Raw genomic sequence first — 22064 nt, forward strand, 5'->3', positions numbered from 1 at the left:
AGAGTTCTCATTTCTCTCTATGATTGACACTTGACACCGAAACACATGTTATTTTGCCAAAGACAGGTAAAGTTATATATTTTACATCTAACAATATAATTAATGAGATGCATAAGTGATTCAATCAATCAGCAAGTTTCAGATTCATACAATCAACATTTTACAGAGAACAATAGATATCTCGGAATTCAATTGAAAGGTTTTGAAAATCAGGTTAAAAATCATGTTTTACTATTTTGTTAATTTGCTATGCAAATAACATTTCTAACATGTGTCTGTAATAGAAGGTTAATCAATGCTTTTCTCTCTTCTACAGTCATTGACAGATGTGTGTATTGGACGTATGTACACCAATAAAGAAGTAGTTGCTGGGTACGGTTGAAATAACAGGCTAAACCACATTTCTGTAAATAAAAAAGATATGGAACTTTGTTGTATCAACATTTCTGTTATGTGTCAGGTCAAGTCACTTGACATTTACTATGATGATGATGATATTTAATGATTTGTCTTATTATTTGTATCGTTTTGTGTAGTATATAGTGGTATTCATAATATAGCATATGTATTGAAACCCAAGGGAAAGCTCTTGAATTGTAAATTGTAGGGATTATTGCCCATTGTTGATATTGAAGCACTGCTTCCCTCTACTGGTTCTTGCATTAACAGCATACAGGAGTGTATTAACCAGGAACCAAATGGAAGTACATGGGCTGAAACAGGGAGTTACCTACCTGAATTTTCCAATAAGAAACTAGTTCATTGCAAACATTTTCTGTTACAAAAGATTTTGCTACAGAGTGTACTAATTAATACACCCTGTTGTATGTGAGAACATTATACAAAGCTTAGATAAGACCTCTTCAGGGAATGACAGAAACTAACTTTCTGAACAGATTTTTAATCAACTTTTTCAATTCAACAGCAGTTGACATTATTGATTAGTTAAAAGTTGGCAACATTATTTGCAATGCAGTATTTTCAATATATAACTTTTGATTAAAACGTTTTTTTTTTTACACAAGACACATTACTACGATAGTCCAGAGAGGGCATTATGAATTAAATGGTTTTTTTAAATGTCGAGATCACAACTTATTTATCTCATGATCACATAACAAAAGTTGTTTTGTCGAGATCAAGAGATATTCAAAAGTACCATGCGTCATCCATTGATTTGTTCAGATGCATGATAACCACTTCATCAAGGAGCCCTTTGGCTACGTTGATTGCAATACACGGTTGCCTGTCAGGCATCGTTCAGGGCTTAAATGCCACACGAGGGCTTAGATGCCCCAAGAGCTCTTAGCTGAAGGTAAGGGACATTTAAGCTTGATAACGTTCTAACTTAAACTGATAATAAGCTTCAAACACAAATGAATGCATGATGTTACCATGAAATGTACCATCCCTTACCATAGCAATTAATAAATATGTGCTGAATCCACTGCGGGCTCTGCAGCCTCAGCCATACTGTCAAGCTACCATCAATAAGTCCACTCCTATTTATGGAGTTTATCTCGTGATCTCAACCAAACAACTTTTGTTATGTCATGATCATGAGAAAATGTATCTTGTGATCTCCACAAAGCAACTTGTTATGTTGTGATCATGAGATAGATAAATAAGTTGTGATGGACATAATGAGGGAATTATCTTTTCATTAATATGTCCTCTGGACTTCCATACATTACATTTGAAGGGTCCCTTACTTTGTAGTATAAATGTGCAATTCAACCTTAGAGAGTCTGATGACAGTTCTTAAACATTTATCCACAATATTTACCTTAAAAGCAAAGCAGAATTCATAAAAGGTCATATCTACATTATCCCCAATTTTAAAAAAAACAGACCGATATTATAAAAGTGAAAAGTCTCTTTGATCATGATTTAGTAAGGCAAAACAGGTATCCACTGAGTATAGCTAGTTTGTTATAACCATCCACTGCAGTACAAACTATTAAGAACAACCAAAAGCCTAAATAGTACACACAATGAAATAGCCATATTGATATTACAATACAGATATTCAATTAAATAATAGATATAAAGGAAGAGACATTGGCAAAAGCAATAGAATACAATGTATAAGTGCATTTACAAAAATATATTTCCTTGTGAAAAGTAGAGATGTGGAGTGCGAAAAGCGATTAAAAGGAAGACTGAAGTTGTGGCACTGGGATGTGAGACAAAGTGGATGTTCCAGGTGTTCTTTTTTTGCAGTCACGTTGAGCATGTCGGAATATTGTTATATCATATGATTATGTGCTTCCTAGATGTTTAACAGTTCCCCAGGTGTTACAAGATCTGATAATCTACAGATACATGAACGACCTTGAACGCCACCATACTCAATCTCATGGTCTTAGGTAAAGATTCCTTGAACTGTGTTTTTAAAGGAGTGGGATCTCTCTTTCCTTCACTCTTCATCTCTCTTTCCTTCACTCCTCACGCCCAAGTCCCCCCCCCACTCTTTTCTCCCCTTCTCTCCCTCTTTCAGTGCCAATCCTCGTCCTCTTCATCTTCTGCCTCTGAAGGCACATCCCCATCACCGACCTCATCCTGTTCTCCTGCTTCATTCCCACAACCATTCCCATTCTGCATAGCCTCTGCTGCCTCCTTGGCCCGTGCCTCGGCTGCTGCTGCCGCCAGGGTCGCCCGCTCCTCCTCCTCTTTGCGTTTGAGCGCGGCGTCCTTCTTCTCCCGCTCAGCGTGGCTCTTCATGTGGGCGCTGCGGCTCTTAACCTTGTAGAACACCCTGGAGGTCAAAGGTCAGATACATGAACAATTTAACCCAGAGAGCTATATACACTATATATACACAAAAGTATGTGGACAACTCCTTTAAATGAGTGGACTCGGCTATTTCAGCCACACCCGTTGCTAACAGGTGTATAAAATCGAGCACACAGCCATGGAAACTCTATAGACAAACATTGTCAGTAGCATGGCCTTACTGAAGAGCTCAGTGACTTTCAACGTGGCAACAAGTCTGGTTGTCAAATTTCTGCCCTGCTAGAGCTGCCCTGGTCAACTGTAAATGCTGTTAATGTGAAATGGAAACGTCTAGGAGCAACAAAGGCTTAGCCGCAAAGTGGTAGGCCACACAAGCTCACAGAACAGGACCACCGAGTGCTTAAGTGCGTAAAACTCTATTGAGTTCTAAACTGCCTCTGGAAGCAACGTTAGCACAAGAACTGTTCGTCGGGAGCTTCATTAAATGGGTTTCCATGGCCGAGCAGCAGCACACAAGCCTAAGATCACCATGCGCAATGCCAAGCCAAGCGTCGGCTGGAGTGGTGTAAAGCTTGCCGCCATTGGACTCTGGAGCAGTGGAAATGCGATGAATCATGCTTCAACATCTGGCAGTCCAATGGACAAATCTGGGTTTGGCAGATGCCAAGAGCCTGCTACTTGCCCCAATGCATAGTGCCAACTGTAAAGTTTGGTGGAGGAGGAATAATAGTCTGGGGCTGTTTTTCATGGTTCGGGCTAGGCCCTTTTGTTCCAGTGAAGGGAAATCTTAATGCTACAGCATACAATGACATTCTAGACGATTCTGTGCTTCCAACTTTGTGGCAAAAGTTTGGGAAGGCCCTTTCCTGTTTCAGCATGATAATCCCCCGGGGCACAGAGGGAGGTCCATACAGAAATGGTTTGTTGAGATCGGTGTGGAAGAACTTGAATGGCCTGAACAGAGCCCTGACCTCAACCCCATCGAACATCTTTGGGATGAATTGGAACGCCGACTGCGAGCCAAGCCTAATTGCCCAACATTAGTGCACGACCTCACTAATACTCGTGGCTGAATGGAAACAAGTCCCCGCAGCAATGTTCCAAAATCTAGTGGAAAGACTTCCCAGATGAGTGGATGCTGTTATAGCAGCAAAGGGGGGACCAACTCCATATTAATACCCATGATTTTGGAATGAGATGTTTGACAAGCAGGTGTCCACATACTTTTGGTATTGTAGTGTATATAAAGAGAATTATATGGCTCGGATAGAACCTACAGTCACACAGGTGGTGTTCCAGGTCATCGTGCTGTGCATCTCAGAAGATTGCTGTACCATATCAATATGGTTACTGAGACGTAAAATTATTCTCCAGGTGTTGTAATAGGGATGGGCATTTGAAATGATTTCACTATTCGAATAATATCATGACATTTTGGATATCCAGAAAGTCGAAATACATGTTTAATTTCAAATGGAGACTTGCTAACACGACTCGACAGAGAGACCGTGAGCTGTGCTCACTGTAAGGTGCCGAGAGTGATGCAGCACCTCCTTAAATTAAAAAGAAAGAAAATTCGGAATATAAAACATATTGAAAAAAATGTATTAGTCCTGTATTAGTGGCTATTGACGAAACCAGTGCACTGTGCCTTTACTAGTCCTGTATTAGCGCAGTGGTTCCTAAACTCGGTCCTGGGTCCCTCCCCTGGGTGCACGTTTTGGTTTTTGCCCTAGCACGACACAGCGGATTCAAATAATCAAAGCTTGATGATGAGTTGGTTATTTGAATCAGCTGTGTAGTTCTAAGGCAAAAAACAAAATGTGCACAAACAGGTAGACTGTTTCATATGAATGGAGTTGTTGTAGACAAGTACAGGGAGTGGCAGATATTTTTTTTGCTAGTGCTACAGACTGCTATATTGGTCCTCTAATACAGGGTTTGTATTAGAGACAGTGCGCTGTACCCCTGTATTAGTGGACCGATATAGCCATATGTAGCGCGATCAAAAAAATATCTGCCACTCCCCTTACTTGTCTACAACAACTCCATTCATATGAAACAACAGCCTACCTGTTGGTTGATCATTGTAGCCTACTCCTTCTCATTTAGCTAACTTATTTCTGTAATTTTAATTACATTTTGCATTGATTAGAAATCACCCACTTCACTTGCTACACATGGACTGTAGCGCCGCTTTGATTGACCGACGACGACAAGCTACACATGTGAAACGTGTGCAGGCTCCCAGAGTGTCTTTTATGGGGTGCACGCATAAAAACTATCATAAAACAATTGTTTTATTACAATTTCCAATGTGATGGTCTGTCCTTGTAGGCTATGCAGCAATGTCACATAGATAATTGTATTTAATTTTAGACAAAGCCTTTTCATTGTTAAAATGTGCCTTTATTTTCTGGTCTCAAAAATGTATCCTCTCCCAAGTAATTAAATACTAACATCTCTTTGGATAGTCAAATATTCCAATAACCGTGCATATCCCTATGTTGTAAAATCTGATTATCCATGCAGCGCAACTGCAGCAAAGACCACCAATGGATTTTGTCTCCATTGTCGCCCCACCAGTCTGGGATGTTTCCAGTGAACACTGGTCTCTAAGAGAGATGCCTGGTTTATAATACTCTTGGTCAACCCCTTTCTTTCACCGGGTTTTCTTTCACTATAAAAACTGTTAGGAGGAAACTGTTAATGATGGTAGGATTGCATGGTGGAGTGTGTATCGGTTTGCAGATACAACACAAATACTCTTACATAGACAGACGTACACACAAACACACTGACCTGCTACACTTCTTGCAGGGGAACACGCCCTCTGGGTCACCCGGGGGCTTTGGGGGCGCTCTGCTCTTCTTCCCTGCAGACTCAGGACGAGGATTTCGGAGTGCAGAGGGAGGGGTTGGATGGTGAGGCCCCATCTTTTGTACAGTATCCTGGTCCTTGTATCCTAGCACTGCCCCTGTCTGGTGGGCCAAACATTACATTTCATTGTGTTAGTCTGTCATACCAGTGTTGTATTGCACTGTTGGTGGATCATTGGTCAAAGAACATATGATAGCAAGTATAGATATAAACATGATACAAAGTGGTTGAACAGTTTAACAAACACTTTTAAATGTAATTTCAAGTGAAAATGCGCACTTACATTGTCGTGAGCCTGTAGTGTCTGGTTAACCCTCAACTGGCTGCTATCTTTACCCCGTTCACATGACCCTTCCCACTTCCTGTTGTCTTCTCCCTGAGTTGGCATATAACACAATAAATGTTCATCTTAATGAAAGTAATGTAAAAAAAAATCAAAAATGTTTAAGTAAATCATTAACTACTTGTTTTATTGTATTTGTTTTCATTAACTAAGCCCTACTTTGACATCCAATACTGCCTCTGTGTGTTTCGCCGCTGGTGACTCCGGAGGTCCGTAGGTAAGGGTTCCACTGCGACCGATCTTCACCCGTTTCTTATACGTGTAGTAGAACTCCACACACTGTGCCACTGTCTTAGTCCGCACCTGTATACGGAGCAACAACACACACGCACAAAGGTATTCATTATACTCTTCCTCTCCCCTCATTCCTGTACAAACAGAAATACAGACAGAGTTATTAAAAAGTTATTCACTTTTAAATGGTACTCCCACTGTTTGCCCAGGTAGTGATAATATGCTGATTCATGCCATGTGGTGAAAGTGTCATGGCCGACATGGCCTATTTCAAATTGGGCGTACCAATTTCTGCACCATGAAGAAGTCCTTCCTGTAGGCAGAGATGCCTTTGTTGAAGTAGCGCTTCTCTGAGGGAGTCCAACTGTCTGATCCTGGGAGGGAAATGATTCACCATACTGTCAATGAGGTCACACGGTGTGTGTGTGTGTGTGGGGGGGGTTGTGAGTGAATGAATTCCATCACTCCCATGCCACTTCTCCCCTTTAACAAGCACACGCTTTAGAAAGAAGCACATGAGGAAACAAAACAACGTCCCCACCTGAGTAGTGATAGTCTGCCAGGTGATGGCCTTTAGAAAAAATGGGCTCCTTGAGCAGCAGGAATGCCAGGGCCTCCTGGGAAGCATAACACAATTCATCACCAGGGTGTTTCCCAAATGGCACCCTATTCCCTATATAGCGCACTACATTTGACCAGGGGCCACAGAAATGTACTATCAAGTGAATAGGGAGCCATTTGGGACACAGCCCGGGATAAATTTGCCACAATGGATTATTCTGAAAGCGTAGGGGAGGCAGCGTCATTGTAAACTACTCGGTTATATCAATGGTTGAGTCACTGTACTCACAAGGACATTGCCCCCGCACTCATGCAGACAGTGAAGTGCCAACTCTTGATTGGTGCCTCCGCCATACAGAGCGCATGAGCAGGCCAGGCTCATCAGGTCATCCACTAGGGGGAGAATGAGGCAGTTTTGAGAGAGGAAGGCAGGGAGGAAGAGGTGCAGGGAGAGAGAAAGTGAGGGGTGGAGAAGAGACAGAGACCAAAAAAATTGACAGAAAGCAAAAAGGTTGTTCAAATGTGCATACTTTAAGATTCATACAAAAAGCAAGCTCTCTTACTGCTCACACTACAGAGCCATACAGAGCTGAGCTGTGCTGTGCTGGCCTGATTATGCATTCAATATAGTTTCTATGTTGAAAATATGGAAATAAAACAGCTGTAGTGCTAGCACAATACAGTTCGGGTTGGCCCTATAGTGTGAAAACACATTTAGATGGCTATAACCTTTGAGGAAGGGACAGCAAAGTTTAGGCTTGGGCAGTATACCGTATACCGGAGTATTTGGAAATGGCGTCGGCATGGTTTTTCAATACCGTTGAAACTATTTCTTTTAATTTTTTTTTATATACAGTGCATTCGGAAAGTATTTAGACCCCTTGACTTCTTCCACATTGTTACGTTACAGCCTTATTCTACAATGTATGAAATTTCAAAAATCCTCATCGATCTACACACAATACCCCATAAAGCAAAGAGAAAACAGTTTAAAAAAAACGTATTTACATAAGTATTCAGACCCTTTGCTACGAGACTCAAAATTTAGCTCAGGTGCATCCTGTTTCTATTGATCATCCTTGAAATGTTTCTACAACTTGATTGGAGTCCACCTGTGGTAAATTTAAATTGATTGGACATCATTTGGAAAGGCACACTCCTGTCTATATAAGATCCCACAGTTGGCAGTGCATGTCAGAGCGAAAAACAAGCCATGAGGTCAAAGGAATAGTCCATAGAGCTCCGAGACAGGATTGTGTCAACACACAGATCTGCAGAAAATGTCTGCAGCATTGAAGGTCCCCAAGAACACAGTGGCCTCCATCATTCTTAAATTGAAGAAGTTTTGAACCACTAAGAATCTTCCTAGAGCTGGCCGCTTGGCCAAACTGAGCAATCGGGGGAGAAGGGCCTTGGTCAGGGAGGTGACCAAGAACATGATGGTCACTCTGACAGAGCTCAAGAGTTCCTCTGTGGAGATGGGAGAACCTTCCAGAAAGACAACCATCTCTGCAGCACTCCAGCAATCAGGCCATTATGGTAGAGTGGTCAGACGGAAACCACTCCTCAGTAAAAGGCACATGACAGCCCGCTTGGAGTTAGCAAAAAGGCACCTGAAGGAATCAGACCATGAGAAACAAGATTCTGTGGTCTGATGAAACCAATATTGAAAACTTTGGCCTGAATTCCAAGCGTCACATCTGGGGGGAAAACTGGCACCATCCCTACAGTTAAGCATGCCGGTGGCAGCATCATATGCTGTGATGTTTTTCAGTGGCAGGGACTGGGAGACTAGTCAGGATCGAGGCAAAGGTGAACGGAGCAATGTACAGAGACATCCTTGATGAAAACCTACTCCAGAGTGCTCAGGACCTCAGACTGGGGTAAAGGTTCACCTTCCAACAGGACAACAACCCTAAGCATACAGCCAAGACAAAGCAGGAGTGGCTTCGGCACCAGTCTCTGAATGTCTTTGAGTGGTCCAGCCAGAGGCCAAACTTGAACCCGATCGAACATCTCTGGAGAGACCTGAAAATAGCTGTGCAGCGACGCTCCCCAGGATCTGCAGAAACTCCCCAAATACAGGTGTGCCAAGCTTGTAGCGTCATACCCAAGACTTAAGGCTTTAACCGTTGCCAAAGGTGCTTCAACAAAGTACTGAGTAAAGGGTCTGAATACTTACGTAAATGTGATATTTCAGTTATTGTTTTTATAAATTTGCAGAAAAATCAAAAAATCTGTTTTTTGCTTTGTCATTATGGGGTATTGTGTGTGGATTGATGAGGGAAAAAACTATTTAATAAATTTTAGAATAAGGTTGTAACGTAACAAAATGTGGAAAAAGTCAAGGGGTCTGAATACACTATCTGTATATTTGTAGCTACTTTAAGTAAATAGCTGCAGTCAACTACGTTAGGAGATAAAGCAGATCACATTCTTCATTTCACCTGTCACATTATTTTTCATTATGAAGCTTACTGGTGTCAAATGGTGTTTGTTTACAACCACAGAACATTGAGAGACCGGTGCCTTGTAAGTCACTCACTGTTGTGCAGCACGTGCCAGGTGATCTAGTTATAGTATGGAATTCACAACTAAATGTTTGCCAGATATCTTATAACTATTAAGATTAATGCTCTGCAGTTGTACATTTGGTTTGCTAATTTAGTAGCTAGTTATCTAGCTAAGTGGTTAGCTACTTGCAAAATCAAGCTTATTTTGGTAACAGCAGAGAATCCCCTCCTGGATCAAGAGCCTTGCTGTCTAATATGCATTTTGCGCGTGCAGCAAACTGAGTAGCATTTTTGAGTTACTTGTATAACTTTATGATCTGGGATGTCTGCCCTACAAATAGTTTGTCAGAGACTGTATGTTTGCAATGCACTTGTTCGCATTTAGCTAGCATTCACTATGGGTATTTACATGTACTTGTTAGCATTGCTAACCTTCGGATTACAGAGGCTCAGTAGGGTGTGAAAAAAGCGCCCCTTGTGTTCAGTGCCGGTATTACCAAATGTCCTGTGATAGCACAAGGTTGGTATGAAGGTATGTCAATCTGGATACCGCCCTAGCCTAGTATAGTTACCAGTCTCCTGCACTGCGTGGCGTAGCTGGGATTCCTTCATGGGGAGCCAGACCAGGTCAGCCTTGTGCTGGTCCCACTGGGTCAGCGAGCGGTCCCGCTGCAGCTCTGGCACCTCTGCCTGGTACTGCAGACCAATGTTAATACGCCTGGAGGGAGGGGGGAGAGGGAGAAAAAGGGAGAGGTTGGAGGGAGGGGGGGGCGGAAAGAGAGAGAGACGAAAGGGGGAGGGAGAGAGTGGAGGGGGGTGCGAGAGAAAAATATTAGGAAATCAGCAGCCATACCAGTCTGAAGTTCTGCTATAGGCTCTCTCCATGGGGACCATGCTGTGTGGATAGATATTGTAGGTACACAGGTAGATTTGCAGATAAAAGTGTCCCCTGAAGGCATAATGTCTAAGATAATGTGGCATAGATATCACTGGTCATTCTGCTGGTCATTTTACAACCATTACAGAGAACCATAACCAACATTCGCACTTGTCTTTTCTTTGTTTTATTGAGGAAAAAATGTAGTTACTATGACTGTGATATGTGGTTGTCTCACCTAGCTACCTTAAGATGAATGCACAAACTTTAAGAAGCTCTGGAAAATAGTGTCTGCTAAATTACTTAAATGTAAATGTAATTTAAAGGATGTTTTGCCTGGATCGTTACGCGATGGCAGGGCTCCAGACTGTTACCATTTACTATAATTGCATTCTTTTACCATTTCACTTGGCTGTGCCAGTAAAAAAATATATATTTGAAGCACCGATGCAAGCTGCACATTCTATCTGGTCACCTCAATCAAAACTGACTATTTTGTGGTCGGATAAAACCATGATTTGGTCAAACAGTCAGTAAAGTGCATTAACCTAATTACTCCTGTAACGAAAGTGTCTGCCCTGCCGCTGTGCCCCTTTCCCTGGGGACGGCTGCTGTAATGAGTGAGCCACTCACACCCTCCCCCATGCATTAGTGTTTGGACATGTTAGATGGAACAACTTACTTACTGAATTCCATCTCAGTATTCTATAACACTTCTTAATAAAGCATTGTGAATTACTTTACCATGATTTTATAATAAGTGTACAATTTGTTTGTTTTATTGTGTGATGGCAAAATATAGTTTTTTTGGGGGGGGACAAATCAAGGGCTGGTGCCACCAACTGAAAAAATTAGTGGCACCAGTGCCACCAGGTGAACATTTTATAGTCTCGAGCCCTGGATGGGCCATAAAACATTATAAGAGGGTCATACATGCTTACGACAAATCTTTCAATGCATTATAAGTGCATCATAATGCATAATACTACCTGCAGGCTTTGAGTAAAGTGTCACAGAGGTTTGTACTCACGGGTCAAAGCTGACAGGTGTGGCGTCGGTGATCAAAGGGAGGACCGGGGGTGTGATGTCTGTAGAGCTGGCTGTAGAACACACAAGGAAGGCAGGGCCTTTAGGGCACTACTATCTGGACCAAAACAGAGAGGCAGACATGGGGCTATTTCACCCCTGGAGGACTGTGGGTCTGCATCCCAAATGGCACTTTTGGCCAGGGTCCATAGGACTGGTCAAAAGTAGTGCACTATACTGGGAATGGGATATTATTTGTGACAGCCTAAACTTTATTACGGGAGATTTCTCTATTTAAAGTGCTTTGTTAGTCCAGGAAACAAGCCCTAAGAGTAGTGGACTATTGACAGAAAAATACATTGTGTCAAAGACGCATGCAGTGCACAGGAAAAGGGACAAATACAAAAATGCAAGAACAACAGAAGTAGGGGTCATGTAGAGAAGAAACACTAACATAAATGACAGGGCTGGCTGCAAAGTCTAGACAGACGTACAAAAAAATAAGGTGGCGAGTAAAAAGGAAGAGAGAGCAGTGGTGGAAAAAGTACCACATTGCCATACTTGAGTAAAAGTAAAAATACCTTAATAGAAAATGACTAAAGTAAAAGTGAATGTCACTCAGGAAAATACTACTTGAGTAAAAGGCTAAAAGTATTTGCTTTTAATAAATACTTAAGTATCAAAAGTTTAAAAAAAATCAAATTCCTTATATTAAGTAAACCAGCCGGCACGATTTTCTTGTTTTATTTTATTTACGGATAGCCAGGGCCACACTTCAACAAACGAAGCGTGTGTTTAGTGAGTCCGCCAGATCAGAGGCAGTAGGGATGACCAGGGATGTTCTCTTGATAAGTGCATGAATTGGACAACTTTTCTGTTCTGCTAAGCATTCAAAATGGAACAAGTACTTTTGGGTGTCAGGGAAAATGTATGGAGTAAAAAGTACAATATTTTCTTTAGAAATGTATTGAAGTCAAAGTACAAATACCCGAAAAACTACTTAAGTAGAACTTTAAAGTATTTCTACTTAAGTACTTTACACCACAGAGAGAGACAGGACTGCAAGACTAGGCAGACAAGTGACTGAGTGAAAAGCAGAAGAGAGAGAGAGAGAGAGACAGGGATACAGAGACACTCCTCGAGGCTCCATGATAACACTTACTGGAATGCAGCAGGCTACGCAAGTTTGACTTGGGTGTAATGGGCGGTGGTTGCAGGGTTTGGTTGCTGGTGGTGATGGAGGACAGGAAGGTGGAGAAGTAGAGCCCTGAGCCCCCGCGCACCGGTGACAGGATGGGCGGCGGGGTGTAGGGTGGCATTGTGAAGGGGTGGTCAGGCAAGCGGATGGGTGAGCGGAGGTGGCTCTGGTAGGGAGTGATGGCGGAGTATACCGAGGGAACGATGAACGTGGTCGGTTTGGGCGGAGGGATGAAGAGCGGCTCGGGACGAGGACGCCGTTTGTGCTCGGCCAATTTCCCATCATTGTCCTGCCCCGCGTTGCTCTCCTCGTCCTGTTTTGGTGAGACGATTGTGAGGATGGCATTTGTTTTCTTTCAAATAATTTAGCTGCAATTCATTGACCTTGCCAGGCTGGTGCAATGTAAACAAGGGAATAGTCCCAAAAGTGCAAACCCCAGCCATCTTGTATTTCAGGCAGGTAAAATCAAATGCTCAACTTATTTGAAAGAAAACAAATACTATGTGATCGTGTTCATTAGGCACCAAACGGAAGAATATGGACTGAAACAATGAGAACTTGTCCAACAAGAAACACTCAAAAGGTGCAAAAGTTTTTACTACGATGTGCCCTAATGAACACAACCCAGGTCTGCAACAGGACCTACCTGGCTGAAGCTTTCCGACAGGGAGTTCCTCAGGGAACGGCGCCGGGCCACGATGACAGAGGGCTTGTGTTTGGGCTGGGGCAGGAGCAGGGGGTGCTGGCTCGGGGGGCGCCCATAAAGCCAGGTGCCTGGAGGGGCTGTCTGACCCTGACGCACTGGCACTGACACGGGCATAACCAAGGGCACCATGCCAGCCTGTCTGCCTGTAGGACCCTCCTGCAGCTGCTGGGGAAAGAGAGAGGGGGGGAAACAGAAGGGAATAACATATGAGGTGAGAGAGATAAAAATGGGAGTGCATTAGTAAATTTAACATTCTACATGGAGCAATTGTTTATGTCAGACCGTAAGTGTGCATGTCTCACACACACAATTTATGGACATTGCTTAGAGGCAGTCTTCGGGCCTTCGGCAAGATCCGGTACCACAGACTTGAGAATACACTGCACATGTGGTATGAACAAACAGTTACTTATAGGTAGCACATGGTTACTGTCAGCTTACAAAACTTACTGAAAATGCATTACTAGTGAAAATACACATTAGAAAACCCATTCAGGCCAGGACAGAAAATAAAAATGTGAAATCAAATTCAAATGACTCCAGTCAATGTGTCAACCTCAATTCTGCACTTTTCTCCATTCAACTCCACTCCACCCCATATGGCTAACTCAGCAGTCTTCTGGCTGTGCTTGTGATTTAGAAATAGAAAAAAGGATTGTGAATATTAGTAGTAGGACTGTTTTATTAAGGCAACTGGTTGAGCTGAGAGTGTGCAGGTCTGGCTGTGGCTCCAGGCTGCATCCGCGGCCCCTCCCTGGCTCAGCTGAATGGCTGGGTAGGGAGAGCCCTGAGGAATGTGGAGGTGTGTAGACATGCAGCTGCTTCAACAGTCTGCACCCAGCACACTGCCTCTCTTTCGCTATCTCTGCAGGCTGTACACACACACACACACACACACACACACACACACGGCTTCCCTGTGGGCTGAAGTGCAGGCAGGTTTAAAACAGAATGACAACAAGCAGAGCAATGTGTTTTATCACTTGGAGAGTGGATTTGTCAGCATGTTATGCCTGTAAAAAACAAGAGCTGAAAAAAAAAATGCAGCTGCTTCAGTGGGTGTGCCCTAGGGAAACGTGAACATCAAATTCCGGACAGCAAGGCTAGGGATCGCTCTCTTTTCTCACAACAGTATAATCAGTGTCGAATTGTGACTAGAGGACCTAGGCCTTCAGAGTGCCCAAAAAATCTTCCAATATGTTGTATCAATCAAAACAAAAATAACAGAAAACATAGCATCACTTAATGTGCCCGACATATCTTCTGTAGTCAAACCATTCTAGTTCTAGTGAAGGAAGAGCAATGCTTTTTGATGACATTATGAATTAATGAAACAGGCCTGGCTGTGCTTCGGGCTGCCACACACACACACACACACACACACACACACACACACACACACTTGGCATGGACACACCATATGACACACAGCATAAAATAATGCGATCAGTGAAACAAAAAAACACACTGTTTACACAACCTATGGCAGCCTAACACCACTATCACCAATAGTGACAACAACAGTGTCACATCAAAGGTGACAGGCTCATGGTGCTGAAAGGACGGCGCCGGAATACTTGTGCACTCCATGGCACACACAGCATCAAATAACGTTAAAGAATAAGCAGACCATTCACTCCAGTAGGCCCCATGAAACCACAAGAATATAAAAGAACAACTGTTTCATTTTCAAAATGGAATTAACAAACCAGCTATTACTTCCCATTGTAAATATATTTTATCACGCTCATCACAATAACCGGTGATAGTTTAAATGCAACAATGTTTCACAGTCATTATTTTCAAAGAGATAGTTTTCATGCTTGTAAATGCTTGTACAGTGAAATGCTTGTAAATGCTTGTGAATGCTTTCCCGTGATCATTTGTAAACAAAATTTTAAAGTTAATCTTGAAAAGGGTGATGCTAACAAATTAGCAAAAACATCCACCTTGACGTTGATAACAGCTGCTGTCGCCAATCACACTGCTATAACACAAGCTAGCTAACGTTATTGGGTTACCATAGGAAAACTACTGCTTCCCAAATTATATTTTCCTCTTGCGCTCTCAGTAGTGACGTGTCTAGGCCTTCTCGAAGGCTGAGACAGGTCACTTTTTTCCCCCCAACAGGCCCACCCATTGCAAGTCAAAATGTGATTGGCTCCAAAACTGTGCTCCAATACAGTTGAATAGCACAGGGAAGAACAGCTGCACCCTCACATTGAGGATTTCAAGTTGAAGGCTGACTGTGGTACTGCAGGCATTGTTTGCGGAAAACAGGATCCCCCATTATAGTGAACGGGAAAATGGCAATCTTTGTGGTCAATATTCATGGTTATACACAAATCTAAATGCAACAATTTCAAAGATATTACTGAGTTAGAGTTCATAGAAGGATATCAGTCACAACTTTACATGTTGTGTTTATTTTTTTGTTCAGTATAATTGTTTTTTTTAAAGAACACAATCATGGTACCAATAATTGCTTCTATTTCACCAGATCCTTCGACCAATTACTTTAAAACAGGTTTCCCCAACTGGTGGCCCACAGGTGGTTTAATTTGGCCCCCCAAGTTTTCTGAGCAAATAAATAAATAAAAAGCGATATATTTATTTAACAGGTGGGTCTTATCCTGATTGGTTAAAACCACATTCCAGACAGTGACTATTCCACTAGCTACCACCAGCTAAATCTATGACGTTAAAATGCCTATTTACTCTGTTAAATCTGAATGTGCAATGTACCGTCTCATCAGCCCAGTCAGGCAATTTATAAACATGATCTCCACTATAAAAAAACATCTAGAAATCGTCCATAGTTATAGAACAAAAAGACTGAACGATTGGGTCGCATTTCTGGCAACCGAACTGATAGAACGAACGGCCGGCCGGCTTGGGTAGCAACCCTAGATTTGTGTTGGGACTATATCTTGTGGAAAGATTAAATAGTATGAATAAATGATCAAAATAAAGTTAATGACAATATGTCAAATCATATTTGAATATGTCGGTAACCCGTTGTGTAAAATTGATACTGCCCTAGAAGCCGGTGTTTGGAGGAGATTGGTACGGTTTGCCAGCCCTCGACTTGGTCTCAGGCCTAACAGCACCTGTTCCATTATATCCTACAAACATGGCTTCTGTGGCATTATCACTTAAATATACTGTATCAGTCAAAAGTTTGGGCACACCTACTCATTCAAGAGTTTCTTTATTTTTACTATATTGTACAAAAATAGTGAAGACATCAAAACTATGAAATAACACATATGGAATCATGTAGTAACCAAAAAAAGTTTCAAACAAATGAAAGTATATTTTATATTCTTTAAAGTGGCCACCCTGTGCCTTGATGACAGCTTTGCACACTCTTGGCATTCTCTCAACCAGCTTCATGAGGAATGCTTTTCCAACAGTCTTGAAGGAGTTCCCACATATGCGGAGCACTTGTTGGCTGCTTTTTCTTCCAACTCATCCGCCACCATCTCAATTGGGTTGAGGTCGGGTGATTGTGGAGGCCAGGTCATCTGATGCAGCACTCCGTCACTCTCCTCGGTCAAATAACCCTTATTCAGCCTGGAGGTGTGTTTTAGGTCATTGTCCTGTTGAAAAACAAATGATAGTCCCACTAAGCGCAAACCAGATGGGATGGCATATGGATGCAGAATGCTGTGGTAGCCATGCTGGTTAAGTGTGACTTGAATTCTAAAGTCACCGACAATGTCACCAGCAAAGCACCCCCACATCTCCTCCTTCATGCTTCATGGTGGGAACCACATGCGGAGATCATCCGTTGACCTACTCTTGCTTCTCACAAGGACACGGCAGTTGGAACCAAACATCTCAAATTTGGTTACTCATCAGACCAAAGGACAGATTTCCACCAGTCTAATGTTGCTCATGTTTCTTGGCCCAAGCAAGTCTCTTCTTCTTATTTCTGTTCTTTCGTAGTCGTTTCTTTGCAGCAATTCGACCATGAAGGCCTGATTCACGCAGTCTCCTCTGAACAGCTGAGGTTGAGATGCGTCTGTTACTTGAACTCTGTGAAGCATTTATTTGGGCTGCAATCTAAGGTGCAGTTAACTCTAATGAACGTATCCTCTGCAGCAGAGGTAACTCTTGGTCTTCCTTTCCTGTGGCGGTCCTCATGAGATGCAGTTTCATCATAGCGCTTGATGGTTTTTACGACTGCACTTGAAGAAAGTTTCAAAGTTCTTGAAATTATGCAGATTAACTGACCTTCATGTCTTAAAGTAATGATGGACTGTCGTTTTTCTTTGCTTATTTGCCATATGGACTTGGTATTTTACCAAATAGGGCCATCTTCTGTATACCACCCCTAACTGATTGGCTCAAACGCATTAAGAAGGAAAGAAATTCCTCAAATGAAGAAGGCACACCTGTTAATTGAAATGCATTCCAGGTGACTACCTCATGAAGCTTGTTGAGCGAATGCCAAGTGTGCAAAGCTGTCATCAAGGCAAAGGGTGGCTATTTGAAGAATCTCAATTATAATTTGATTTGTTTAACACTTTTCTGGCTACTACATGATTCCATATGTGTTATTTTATAGTGTAGATGTCTTCACTATTATTCTACAATGTAGAAAATAGTAAATATAAAGAAAAACCCTTGAATGACTAGGTGTTCTAAAACGTTTGATCGGTATTGTGAGTATAATATATCATTTTTGGGGTGCAATTTTTATTGTGGGTCATAGGGGCGGCAGGGTAGCCTAGTGGTTAGAGCATTGGGCCAGTAACCGAAGGTTTGCTAGATCAAATCCCCGAGCTGACAATGTAAAAATCTGTCGTTCTGCCCCTGAACAAGGCAGTTAAACCCACTGTTCCTAGGCTGTCATTGTAAATAAGAATTTGTTCTTAACTGACTTGCCTAATTAAATAAAGGCAATTACAATTCTAATTTTTTTAAAGACAAAAAAACACCAGGAAATCAGCTCTAAGTTATTTTAATTTAGAAAGAAATCCCATACAAATGTAAGCAAGGTTTGAAATTATTATGTTTTAGCCAAACATATCAGTTCGGGCTTCTTGCGGTCAATTTGTAGTCTACAAATTGTAGTCTACAAATCCTCCTCAATTACGGTGCCACCAACCTCCTGTGACATCCCTGTACTATCCACATTATACTCAGTGGGGAACCGAGGGCCTTGAAGGCCTAAAGATTTGCTTTCTATATAATCTTTACAATAATTTTAACAATCTTCTGATTTCATCTCTTCAGTTTGTGTTGGAAAGAAAAGAGAAAGAAATATCCAATCAAGAGTTTCCTCCCCTCAGAAGACTCCTGTGTGGGATGTAGGCTTTCCTATGAAAGCAGAGGATTCACCAGAAATTCTCAGGAAAAGACACTTTTCAGGCTGCACAAGTATCCTGTGTATGAGGAGGATGTACAGTAGATGGAGAGAGTGTGTGTGTGTGTGTGCATGCGCTAGGCCCAAAAGCTGGATTGCCAGTTATAAACAAACCAAACAGCTTGCCAACTGTCAAAGTCAAGACAGACCTCCTACATAGAAACCATGCTCTTCCTATTGAAAGAGGAACAGTGCATTGTAGTGGTTACAGTGGCAGCCAAGTACAGGAATAACACAATCAGTTCTCCCGTCATCCGGGAATTAATCTAACTTCAAATCGTCAGGTCCCCTTATTTTTTCCTTCAGGAAATACATCAGGAAAATAGTAACTAAATCAATATCGATTTCCCTGACCCATTGTGCAGGCCTTTGTGTCACAGCAAGAATTTTTTAACAATGTCATTGTATTTTGGGGTTTATTGGATAGGAGAGAGAGAGAAGTAGATAGGAGTGTGCTACAACATTGGGTCATATTCAAATCCATGCTCGCAGCGCTACACAGTACATGTGATCCATAAGCAGTGGCTTAGACCGCTGGACAACCCCAGGCCACTATGTGAATGAAATTAACTTGAAACAGGTTTTAGGCCTGGTTGGACTAAATAAAACAGTGCAAACAAACCTTGGATATCTTGGCAACCTTGGCAGCGGGCATCGACTCCATCTCGGAAGCCTTCTGGGCCAGAGTCTCCAGATTGATCTCTTTTGACGCCCTCCGACGGGTACTCTGGATGACCCCCCCCGTGGGACCCTGGCCCTCCCCCATCCTCCCTTCCTCTCCTCCGGCCACCACGCTGTTCTGGGGTACCTCCCTGGAGGTCTGGTTCCAGGAGGTTAGTGAGGGAGGGCCACCCAGGGGGGACAGCCCGTCTCTGGAGAGGCGGCGGGAGCGGCGGGGGGCAGCCAAAGGTGCGGAGGAGGAGGGTGACATGGGGTTAGGTGTGATCATTGGAGGGCAGGGGATGCAGGGTGGGCTTGACAGATCAGTGGATGGGGTCTCTACTTCCGGTGTTTGTCCCTGTCCATGAGTTTCCACAGACGGAGGCTTGTACTTCTGAGAGGGTGGGGGGCTAGCGCTAGACGGACAGTTGTCAGGGGGCTGGTTGTAGCTAAGGAAGTGTTGGTTTGGCTGCTGCTTTTGCTGAGACTGTGGCTGCAGTATTTCTTGCGGCAGTAAACTGTGTGGTTGCTGCAACTGGTGAATTTGTTGCCGTTGCTCCTGTTGTAGTTGCTGCTTGTGAAACTGCTGTTGCATTTGCTGCTGCAGTTGGAGCTGATGCTGTTGCATTTGGTGTTGTTGCTGCAACTGGTGCTGCTGCAACTGGTGCTGTTGTTGGTGCATTTGGTGCTGCTGTTGCATCTGAAGCTGCATCAGTTGGTGTTGTTGCTGGGCTTTAGACTGCTCGTTGTAGTTCAGGTTGGGCATGGCTTTGGTTCCCCCTTGGAACACCTGGTAGTACCCAGATGGAAGGTGTTGCTTGGTGGGTCCAAACGCCAGCTGGAAGGGCTGCAACAAGGACCCTTGTGGCATGGAGGGGTGAGAGGGGGGAGCATGGGGGTTCTGAGCCTGGAGGGCTACACCCTTATGGCCCTGCTGGAGGGCCTGGAGCTGGGCTTGGCGTATGGCGGTCGCCGCACCATGCTGCTCCCACTCTAAGCCCCTATCCTGTGCCATGGATCCTGGAGCCTGCTTCTCTGCTGGCCCCATCTGCAAAGCAGCTCCTCCATCGTGGCTCCCCTTGGGGAAAGCCACCTGGCCCCTAACGTTGTTCAAGCTGCCCATAAACGGGCCAAAGTTCTGCCCCCATGGATTTGTTGGCATAGGCCCGGGAGCTTCCTGAGACCAGCCAGGGGCCTGGATGGGGTCCTGGTGCATCCATTTGACAGGGGCAGTCTGCTGGTAGTGAGCCCGACTTTGGGGCCTCTTCTCTGGGTTGAAAACCCCAGAGCCGTGGCCTCCAGGCTCAACGACCCCGTGAGCAGACTCCAGAGCCGGGGGGCCCATACCCCCATAGAAGACATCAGAAGCCACAACGTGCTGCACTGAGGGCTCCTTCATGGCAGCTACAGTCCGATGTTTGCCCCCACACTTATCAGGGATCACTTTCTGCTGGGGAGGAAGACTCATACTAATAATCTAGCTAAAAAACAACAGCGGAAAAAAAGTCTGGGTCCTTTATATTTCCCCAGTCAATTAAGTGTAAAACAGGGACAAGACCAAGTGTGCCTGTTTACACTGCCTCAGTCTGGGACTGTTGTGGCCTGCTTTGTTTAATAGAGAGAACAGAAGGATTTGGGAGGAAACATAAGTCCTACAGGAAAGGGTAGAGGGTGGAGACCACACAACCCTCCTCCCCCAAGTCAGATCTGAAGAAGTTTGCAGTCACGGTGGCCCTAGATCCCCTTGTGGCCCTCATTCATGTGCAGGACCCTGAAAGACAGAGGATGAGAAAAATGACTGTTAGTACAGTATGTTTTCAACAAGATTTTGTGCAGGCCAGGCCTGTTTGCTTAGCTCAGAGGAAGGAACTAGGCTACAGGGTATTCATAATGAAAGCAAAATAAGTTTCTGATAGCATGCACTGTACAAGTATCGTGCAAGCAAATCATTATCACTTCAGTACATCCAAATCCAATTCACATGTAATGACATGTCAGACAAAGGTATCCATGTCGGCCCATTGTTTACAGAACATTGACGTTCATTTCGACTGTGATAAAAGCTGGCAGCAACAGAGCGAGGCGTGGACTGTACACGGAATTGCCATTTAACACAGCGAGAAATAGAGGAAACGAGGGAAAACAAGCAGAGCCGCTTTCAGTGTTTCTATCCTCCTCGTGGAGCCCCCAGTCCCCAGCCAATTGCATCGAAATTTCAGGCAACCTTTTGTGTTACATTGAAGTATTATGTTGCAACACTGTTACCGTCGCAGATTAGATAGTGTAACAATCTGTGCGGGTGTGTGTGTACAGAATACATGTTGACAGGCTCTCTAAATCACATCATAACTCCTTGAGTAAAAAAAACAAACAACGAAACCTACAAAACACACATTGCATACTGCCACGGGATTCTGTTTACAAATTAAAGTTCTCCATGTTTTGCGCTCATGTTGATCGACAACAGAAACGTGCTATGACACGAATCCAATAGACACTTACCGTTTCAATATCGTTTTATGTATTTGACAGCAAGTTCTGTGGAGCCAATTTGCTCTGGTCCAAAGTCGACTGCATGGCGGGATCGTGCGCAGCAGATGACATACTTCGACTACTTTTCTTCAGACCAAAGAGTAAACAACTTGCATCGAAACCATACAAACACTGGACTTGGTATAGCAATGTTTATCGTTTTTCCGAAATCAGGTGATAGTGTCTAGGATGTTACGCACCGTAACAGTGAATTAATAATACACTTTCAGGAAAACATGTAAAAAAAAAAAACTTACTCCCCGCATCGAGTGTCTATACGTACATAAACTGATAACGTTGGGTATGCTCAAAATGTGAAGTACACTGTATTTTGTTGCGTTTTTTCACTAATCTGTCTATCATATACATTGGTTCCTACTATATTCATAGATACAATCAGCCTGAGCAGTGTTTATAAATCTGT

General features: G+C 43.2%; 1 protein-coding gene across 2 annotated transcripts; it reads right to left on the reverse strand.

The window, feature by feature from the left end:
• Positions 1 to 885: 885 nt before the first annotated feature.
• On the reverse strand, positions 886 to 21956 carry LOC115195767 (ELM2 and SANT domain-containing protein 1). 2 transcript variants are annotated; one of them, XM_029756009.1, is made up of 13 exons: positions 21611 to 21956; positions 19071 to 20879; positions 13015 to 13236; positions 12333 to 12681; positions 11175 to 11244; positions 9840 to 9985; positions 7044 to 7147; positions 6735 to 6810; positions 6479 to 6567; positions 6119 to 6262; positions 5900 to 5992; positions 5539 to 5717; positions 886 to 2758 (listed from the first exon to the last, which is right to left on the reverse strand). In XM_029756009.1, the coding sequence occupies exons 2-13, from the start codon at positions 20574 to 20576 to the stop codon at positions 2497 to 2499; spliced, it is 3240 nt and encodes a 1079-aa protein (XP_029611869.1). In that variant the 5' UTR covers positions 20577 to 20879; positions 21611 to 21956; the 3' UTR covers positions 886 to 2496. The 2 variants fall into 2 exon arrangements, with proteins under 2 accessions (XP_029611869.1, XP_029611861.1); XM_029756001.1 differs by having other exon boundaries at positions 13015 to 13239.
• Between the last annotated feature and the right edge of the window lie 108 nt (positions 21957 to 22064).

Source organism: Salmo trutta, chromosome 1, assembly GCF_901001165.1.
Source record: "Salmo trutta chromosome 1, fSalTru1.1, whole genome shotgun sequence".
In the NCBI taxonomy this organism is placed as follows: domain Eukaryota; kingdom Metazoa; phylum Chordata; class Actinopteri; order Salmoniformes; family Salmonidae; genus Salmo; species Salmo trutta.